Here is a 9,114-nt window from a genome sequence, read left to right as displayed (position 1 = left end):
ATCACACGCACCTTGGTGGGTTGAGAGCTAAATAAGTTTCGGTATATGATTTTGATGAGTCTAGTCTCATCCATCAAACGTGTCTGGCAACCAAGTGAGGGTTTTCTAAATTGAAGGCACCAATGCCATACACCACCTACCTTATGCTGTTTGTTTCGTAACGGCCAAAGTCTAACCAAAAAGCAATCGGAGCACACATTTGGGGCTTTGATAACTAAACCGATTGCTAAATCCTTGTACCATCAACACTTCCTGACTCCAATCATTCAGAAGTTGACAACGCCTGCATTCGAAGTTACAAAAGGATACCTGGCTCAGCTGGCCCTACCAATTAACTTTTGCATTTTCATAATACAAAGTGGCACCAACACAGCATGTCGTATTTCTTGTGATTGTATACACTTCTGAAATATAAAATAAACTGTCAGTAACACTAATATACTGGTCCAGTACCACAAGTACACCATTTTAGCCATAACCGCCAGACATTTATCAATGTAGTTTGCTGGCTCTAGATAAATCACTACAATTGAATACTATGGTTGGTTAGAAGAGTCACACACATTTGTGTACACATTAAGTTTTATTGTAACAAAACAAGTTGTACACCTTTAAGTTTAAAACAGATGATTATTTCCCCCCAGCGGAAAATAAAACAGTGATTAGATGTAAATTCCATGAGATAACAGGTTGTTTTCCATGAAGCTGTGGGGGGCCCAAATTTACAAGCATTTTTTTAAAGTTTTGTTTTGTTTATTAAAAATGTACTTTCACATCTCATGGATGTCTGGAAAACAATTTAAAAAAAAGATATAGTAATGGTGTCAAAATGCCCACCCACCCCAGCACCCCAAGATATCCCTTTACCCTACCCCAGCATTGACCCCAAACATTACAAGTGATGGGAATAAGCTGGTATTTTCTGTTAACTTGTAACCACATAAGGGGGGTGGCATTATTTGCAGGGATCTACTCGCCACCTGAACAAAATTATAAAAACTATAGAGGGGTCTGCTAGAGCTAGGTCACTGCACCATGGCTTTTATTCATTTATCACAACCTTTAACTGCAAGAAAATTATATATATAAATTGCTATTTAATTCTACTCAAGATGGCATGCTGATTCTATTTTTTTGTACGTCTTTATTTTTCTTCCGATGAATTTGGGAATTGGGGTGGTACATACAATTCAAGGCAGGAATTTGCCATTGGTTTTTAGATGAGACAAAAAAACTTAACATGGCACAGACAGGAGTGAGGCTTCAGAATGAGACGACGAAGCACAAAATAAAAATACAAAATCTTGCTCCCAAATATGGGTGGATAACCAAATTGGGTGAAAATAGGAAAGGGTATTGGTAGATGTAACTTTTCAGTTTAGTCATCTTCTCCTTCATCATCCTAAACAAAATAAAGAAAAAAAAATATCAGCAACACCATAATAACAAATCACACTATTCAATATAGCCAATTAAGCAATTATCTAGGACATACCTCCCCATCATCTCCGTCATCCTCATCTTCCTCTCCATCATCTTCATCACCCTCCTCATCAATGTCCTCAAGACCTTCCTCGTCATCATCATCTTCACCTTCTGCTTCCTCATCATCCATGTCAGGAACCTGCCAATCAAATTAGCCAACAATTTAACTATACATTCTTCATCTACACAGGAGACTTAATCTCCTGGATGACATCCAAAGAAGGAATAATAAAGTTGCACAATGGACATAAATCAAAGAGCTGGTAACAAGTCCTATTCAAAATCAAGAGAACATCGATAACAGGGTGTGCTAGGCCTGGGAGACCAGTGTTGGAAAAAGTATGCAACTGTCATACTTGAGTAAAAGTAAAGATACCTTCATAAAAAAATGACTAGTAAAAGTCACCCAGTAAAATACTACTTGAGTAAAAGTCTAAAAGTATTTGTTTTAAATCTACTTTTTTAAGTATCAAAAGTAAATGTAATTGCTTTAATATATAGAATTTGAAAAGATTCATACTTAAATATATTTTAGCAAACAGCACGATTTTGTTGTTTTTAAAATGTACAGATAGCCAGGGGCACAGTCCAACCCTCACATAATTTACAGAGGCAGTAGGGATTACCAGGCATGTTCTTGATAAGTGTGTAAATTGGACCATTTTCTGTCCTGTTAAGCATTGGGTGTCAGGGAAAATGTATGGAATAAAAAGTACATTATTTTCTTTAAGAATGTAGTGAAGTATAAGTTGGCAAAAATATATAACTAGTAAAGGAAAGTACAGATACCACAAAAAAACTATGTAAAGCAGTACTTTAAAGTATTTTTACACCACTGTTGGAGACTTACCAGGTAGTACTGCAGGGGGTTTGGCCAGATGTCATCCTTGATGACCTCTCCCAGCTCATCTGCCCCAGCATCTGAGTGATCAGTGAACCAGGTGAAGAAGCTCTCTGGCTCTTCATGCTGCCTCTTCTTGCCGGCTTTATTCTGCGTCTGGCTGGAGCGCTTTGTCAGGTCCTTCAGAGACGTCACAGTGGTAACAAATCAACTTAGGTATTTGTTGTGAAATTGTTAGATATTACTTGTTAGATATTGCTGCATTGTTGGAAGTAGAAGCACAAGCATTTCACTACATGAAAACCAAAATTAGGTACAACATTCAGGTTGGGGCTGGGAATTTCAAGGGACTTCATTTGCGGTTTGATGTTCCAAGCATATTGCTCACTGTATGTCTGCTGAAGAGAGAGCACGAGAAAGTGAGTTTTGATCAGTCAGGCTAATAAGTGACAAAAAACATATTGGTTCACTATTAAAAAATATGGAGAACAAGCTAGCTATATGATTAAAAATACCAGAGTAAAAAAAAAAAAAAAGTTTTCCTTTTTCTGCCCAATTGTTAGTAGTTACTGTCTTGTCTCATTGCTACAACTCCCGTACGGGCTCGGGAGAGACGAAGGCCGAGTCATGCGTCCTCCAAAACACAACCAAGCTGCACTGCTTCTTAACACAGCGCGCATCCAACCCGGAAGCCAATGTGTTGGAGGAAACACCGTACACATGGCGAACTGGTCAGCGTGCACTGCGTGCGGCCCGCCACAGTAGTCACTAGTGCACGATGAGACAAGGATATCCCTACCGGCCAAACCCTCCCTAAACCGGACGACGCTTGGCCAATGGACCTCCCGGTTGCGACACAGCCTGGGCTCGAACCCAGAGTCTCTGGTGGAACAACTAGCACTACGATGCAGTGCCTTAAACCACTGCGCCACCCGGGAGGCAAATATACCAGAGTTTTGGCACAAGTACAGCCAGCTAACGCTACCCACAGTCGACTTCTACATATAGCTTTCCCCTGAAATCAATACTTATGACAATTTATATTATCCGAAAAGAATGTTGCTATATGCAACTGCAGAGATATCTCCCCCCCATATTTCAGGTACGCAGTGTTAAAAAAGTCTGGTCAACATATTGGTGTATGTGCCCTACTTGTTTCTGCCAAATGCTGTACTTTTAAAGCAGCAATATGTAACCTTTTGGGCAACCAGACCAATTTCACATAGAAATGTGAGCTATTGATCTGTCATTCTCATTGAAAGCTAGTCTAATTGTATACCCGCTGAAAATGCAATGTTGGGTTACTGAATATATATTTCTCATCGGTTTAGATGGTACAAGTATTCTCTACACATTGCTTGTGTAGAACTGAAATTATTTAGCAACCAGGAAATATAGCGATTTCTGCATATTGCACCTTTAGAGAATCTCCAATATTTCCATGCATGTGAAAAGAGGTGATATGAAATACCTTTCCTGATTTCCATTTTATTTCTGTTGACTTTGATGATGGGTCTCCACTCTCGTTCAGGTGGAACTCTTTGGAAAGGACTTTGTTTTCAAAGTATGGGTTTTCATCAAAATACTGGAAGACAAAATAAATACATTTAATTAAGGCAACAAATGGCATATTGCTGCCATTAATGCAATATCCTATGAATGCAATATGATGGTAACCTTCACTTACAAAATCTATTCTGTAGCCTGACTTGATATCTTCAAACTCTGTAACCTCCACCCTGGTCAGATAGTGAAGTGCCTCCTCATCTTCTTCACCAAGAAGGGCAGAAACTGTAGGAGGAAAAATTTAAACAGTCAGAACGTCTGAGCATTCTAGGTTCCAGTGGTAAAATCCCGTGTCAGCCTCCTAAAGAAACTTACCTTGCGGATGGTTGACGAATGTTGTGACCCAGAAGTTGGGGATTTTGGCGATCAGTTCTGACCTCTTCTGAAAGAATGGCTGACGGAGTTTGTTGTATTTCTGTTCTACCTTCAATATCTCCTCACTCGCCTGCTCATTCAGTCTGTGAAGAAGATTGTACATGCATATCAGGGTTTTTCCTCGATCAAAAGGGGCTACGGTGGTGTTTTATGTCCCGAAAGTGATGTATACATGTAATTTTTTAAGCATTTTACGTCAATTTCCTGAAATTAACTAAATTACTCTGTGGAGCCGAGAAATGTTTTAACATGAATTTCCTGAAATGTTACACACTGTGCCATGGAGCTGAGAGAAAATGGTGTAGGTTTTAAAGCTAATGTAAACAGAATTGTACATGTTCTGCCATGTAGCTGAGTGAAGTCGTTTTAAAGAATTTCCTGCAAGTCTATATGCATTTTACCATGTCTTATGTTTTTGCTCAAACGTAACAAAATCAATACTGTTAAATTAATTATAGGTCCGTTCTCTTTTCTACATACTTTATATTTGGTTTCAGTCATTTAAGTTTATACCGAAAGAGTTTATTCAAAAATCGTCAAGGCTGATTAATTAGGGCCGATTTCAAGTTCTCATAACAATCGGTAATCTGCCTTTTTGGACGCTGATCATGGCCGATTACGTTGCAATCCAATCCAGGCTGACCACCTGTTACGCGAGTGCAGCATGAAAAGGACCTTGTGGCTGCTAGCTAGTATTAAACGTGCCTTGTAAAAAAAAATACAAAAATAATTCTTCAGATTCACTAGTTAACCTAGTAATATCATCAACCATGTGTAGTTAACTAGCTTGTCCAGCGTTGCATATAATCAATGCAGTGCATGTATCATCGAATCACAGCCTACTTCAACTTTGCCAAACGGTGGATGATTTAACAAAAGCAATCTTTGCACAAATATACCCAACCATAACCATCAATGCCTTTCTTAAAATCAATAGACCGAAGTAAATTTTTTAAACCGTGCATATTAAGTTAAGAAATTCCTGTTAGCAGGCAATATTATCTAGGGAAATTGTGTCACTTCTCTTGCATTCAGAGCAAGGATATTCAGGGTATATGTGACAATTTCTTCCTAAAAAAGACAGTAATTAATTTTCCAGAATTATGACATAACATTGAAGGTTGTGCAATGTAGCAGCAATATTTAGACTTTGGGTTGCCACCCATTCGATAAAATATGAAATGTGTCCATATTTCACTGAATTAATGAAACGGTTCATTTTCAAAATGATAGTTTTCTGGATTTGACCATATTAATGACCTACGGCTTGTATTTGTGTGCGTTTATTATAATTAAGTCTGTGATTTGATATTTTATAGAGCAGTCTGACTGAGCGGTGGTAGGCGGCAGCAGGCGCGTAAGCATTCAGCCAAACAGCACTTTACTGCATTTGCCAGCAGCACATAGCAATACTTGATGCACAGCGCTGTATATGACTTCAAGCCTATCAACTCCTGAGATTAGGCCGGCAATACTAAAGTGCCTATAAAAAACATCCAATAGTCAAAGGTATATGAAATACAAATTGGGAGAGAGAAATGGTCGACACGTCATAATTCCTATAACTACAACCTAAAACTTCTTAACTGGGAATATTGAACCACCAGCTTTCATATGTTCTCATGTTCTGAGCAAGGAACTTAATGGTTAGTCTTCTTTTTACATGGCACATATTGCATTTCTACTTTCTTCTCCAACACTGTTTTTGCATTATTTAAACCAAAGTGAACATGTTTCATTATTTATTGGAAGCCAAATTGATTTTATTGACATATTATATTAAGTTAAAATAAGTGTTCATTGTTCATTTAGTATTGTTGTAATCGTCATTATTACGGTGTCAACTTTTTTTGGTCCTCCAATAATCGGTATCTGCGGTGAAAAATTATAAAATTGATCGACCTCTAATATATACATACACTAAAAAAATGACAGTTTGGACATAAACTGAACTCGAAAAAAAACTTGCTTAGGCTGCCCACCCAAGGGTTTTTACAGCAGAAAAAAAAACATCACATTGTCACACAGTTAAACACGAATTTGTTTAATACTGACAGATATACACTAACTTGAATGGCTTACCTGTCAATTTCGTTTTGAACTTCATCAATGTGTTCAATAGCTTCCTGTTGCTCTTTTTCTGTAATGAGAAATGCAATAATGTCAGAAAATATTGTAGTGACTCTCGGTGCAGTGCATTGGTGATATACATCAACATTAAATAGTAACTACCAAGTTCCTGCACATTTATAGCCAACAACAAAAAAGTTACGAGCTAATGTTCTTGTTTTGAAATTGACCCTGAACTCCCAAGCTTCACTCAGGTCCATGGATGCAAAATAGTTGCAGGAGTGAGCTGATAACGATTTGTTGTCTGAATAAAGCGGTGCAAAATGGGCGAAAACATCAATCATAATCAACAAATGATTTTTTACCATGCATGACTGAAATGTGTGCGCGTAGTGTTAGCAACACCTCTGCAACTAGCAATTTCAGAGCAGCTTGTAAACCGCGGTTCTTCCAGCTGGCTACAGCGAGGGCCGCGTGGTTTGAATGTGGGAGTCTGCACACTGCACTCAGTGCCTCGATTCCCCAACACTGACTTACAGCTAGCTAACTAACGTTAGCTGCATTGTATCGAAACTATGCACAAGTTATTTGTTTTTAACTAACCCTGCATTGTTGAATCAACGCACATAATTCTTCCAATGGCCTACTTCTCGAAAACTACGGCTCACTAACTGTAAGTTAAGCTAGTTAGCCATGTTTCAAATATCACATTCGCTGGCTAGCTTTATGGCGGATATGAACAACAACAAAGTAACAAGGCCACGGTGTTTCATTCAACATAGAAAACATTAATTATGAATCAAAAATGCACTGTCTATTATAACAATGGTTGTACAGTTGCTTTTACAGTACCAAGGACTAGACTTGCAAAATAAAATACTGAACAGGATATTCATTGATTAAACAATTAGCTAGGTAACGTTAGCTAGCTATGAAATGTTGCTAACGTAGTTAGCTAACATGGCCTCCATCACCGGTCTAACGTAGTAGAACCTAGAACTACGCACTCACCGCAGACAATACAGACTGCACCCAGAACTGGGCAGATTCATATTGAAAAGCACAAGGACAACACATTACTAGTTGTGAACTCATTTGCATTCAAGTTGTAAATTTCAATAGAACTAATAAAGAAAGTGAAAATGGCGGTTAACTGGAGGCCGCCATTCCTTACCGGAGGTCTCGTCCGCGCCGTCATAGTTTGAGTTCAGCTCCTTTTTACTCACTTTTGCCGCCGATGCCGACATGTTTTTCGAAGGCTGTGAATAACAGACTTCGGAAAAGAACACTGAATTCGTTTTTTTCTGTTCTCTCCGAACAGGAGATTATTATTTCTACCTAAAATTTCGGTGTGCCGTTACAACGTGTGCAGCCCTCCTCTACACAATAAAAAACGAGTAAGTCAGACACCACGAAGCTCAAGGCAAGCCCACTCACGCGCTCCCTTTCATTACGAACGCGCCTCAGAAAATGGAACCAACCGGGCTCCGCCTCTCGAGGACAAGTCTACTTGCTCGATTCTAGTGTTGCTTTCTGATAGGCGAGGTCACACACAGGGCTGGCATTATACTAAGGGGATTCGATTAATCTGGACAGGGCAGGCGTGTTTTACACCGGGTGAAAGTTGATTGCATTCGTTTTGGAACCAGGCATCAAGTTCAAAGCCCAGGCAAGGTCGGCTCAAAACAAAAGTGACGTAGGGAGTAGGATTCTGTTTTCAAATGCAAAGGTGATTGCTTTTGATAACGCTTTTATCTATTTTCACAATGGAAACTAGTTTGAAAATGCAAACATATGCAATGTAAAATACATGTATGTTTCTGGACGATGCAACAAACCTCCTTGTTGACAACATGACCGAGTGGCGCAGATTACTGTTCGATTTGAGAATGCAGCTCCTCCCTCACCCTTGTTGCCCGTTCATGGCATGGGCCATACACCTCCAGCAGCTCAAGCATAATTGAATCCACCCACTAACTTAAAAAAGGCGGGATTTTGTTGAAAAAAATATCAACATTTCCCCCCCTATTTTTTTTTTTCATAATACATCAAACATGTCTAGCAAACCAAACACAGGTATTAACAATACTCAAAATATCAATAAAATAATACAAATAAATAAACAATTTAAGTGCAATTATATTCACTCTGAAAATATCTTATTATAATGATTCATGAGTATGTTATTCTTGTTGTTATTCACTAGGGTTAATGTTTTAATAAGATAATTAAATTCAATCAGAAAATTGTGTAATTTTGGTATATAATTTTGGAATTTTTGTTTGTGTATAAAGTATTTGTCAACAAGAATAACAAAAATTAACAATAATTTCAGTGGTTTTGTTATCATTGCAATAGTAACATATTATATCTTTCATGTCAAAAATATAGGCAGTGTTCATAATGGTAAATAAGTACTTTGCAAGGTTTTCCCAAAATTCTGACACAAATTTACATTCAGAGAACAAGTGAGACAGATTCTCACCTTCTTTTTCACAGAAAATGAGGATATCATCAATAGCCACACATTTGGAAATCATAGAATTACATGGATATATCTTATGTCAAATTTTGAAGTGCACTTCCTTAACATTGTATACAGTATTTGTAAGGTCTTAACCATGTATTTTTCCAGACAATGTCAGGAATAAGCATGTTCCAGAAAAACTTTCCTCTCGGTGTAAGTTGGTTTTGTGAATGAAGAATTTGTTTCATATATTTATTACAACAAAATCTCTCAAGTAAGCCCACACCTTCCAATCTGTGTTCTGGAAAAA

General features: G+C 38.1%; 1 protein-coding gene across 1 annotated transcript; it reads right to left on the bottom strand.

The window, feature by feature from the left end:
* Positions 1-570: 570 nt before the first annotated feature.
* On the bottom strand, positions 571-7,822 carry seta (SET nuclear proto-oncogene a). Its single transcript, XM_046350390.1, has 8 exons — positions 7,512-7,822; positions 6,350-6,407; positions 4,208-4,350; positions 4,014-4,117; positions 3,798-3,911; positions 2,336-2,506; positions 1,496-1,624; positions 571-1,402 (listed from the first exon to the last, which is right to left on the bottom strand). Exons 1-8 carry the CDS (start codon positions 7,582-7,584, stop codon positions 1,379-1,381), a joined length of 816 nt encoding a protein of 271 aa, XP_046206346.1. The 5' UTR covers positions 7,585-7,822; the 3' UTR covers positions 571-1,378.
* Positions 7,823-9,114: the final 1,292 nt, after the last annotated feature.

This window comes from Oncorhynchus gorbuscha, linkage group LG05, assembly GCF_021184085.1.
Source record: "Oncorhynchus gorbuscha isolate QuinsamMale2020 ecotype Even-year linkage group LG05, OgorEven_v1.0, whole genome shotgun sequence".
In the NCBI taxonomy this organism is placed as follows: domain Eukaryota; kingdom Metazoa; phylum Chordata; class Actinopteri; order Salmoniformes; family Salmonidae; genus Oncorhynchus; species Oncorhynchus gorbuscha.
This window is presented reverse-complemented; position numbering and strand designations above follow the sequence as displayed.

Excerpts from the sequence above, each read along its gene's own strand:
- seta (XM_046350390.1), bottom strand. The coding sequence starts at position 7,584 with ATGTCGGCATCGGCGGCAAAAGTGAGTAAAAAGGAGCTGAACTCAAAC. Across the intron at positions 4,351-6,349 it reads GTTCAAAACGAAATTGACAG|ACTGAATGAGCAGGCGAGTG; the intron begins GTAAGCCATTCA and ends TCTTCTTCACAG. Across the intron at positions 2,507-3,797 it reads TAAAATGGAAATCAGGAAAG|GACCTGACAAAGCGCTCCAG; the intron begins GTATTTCATATC and ends ACGTCTCTGAAG.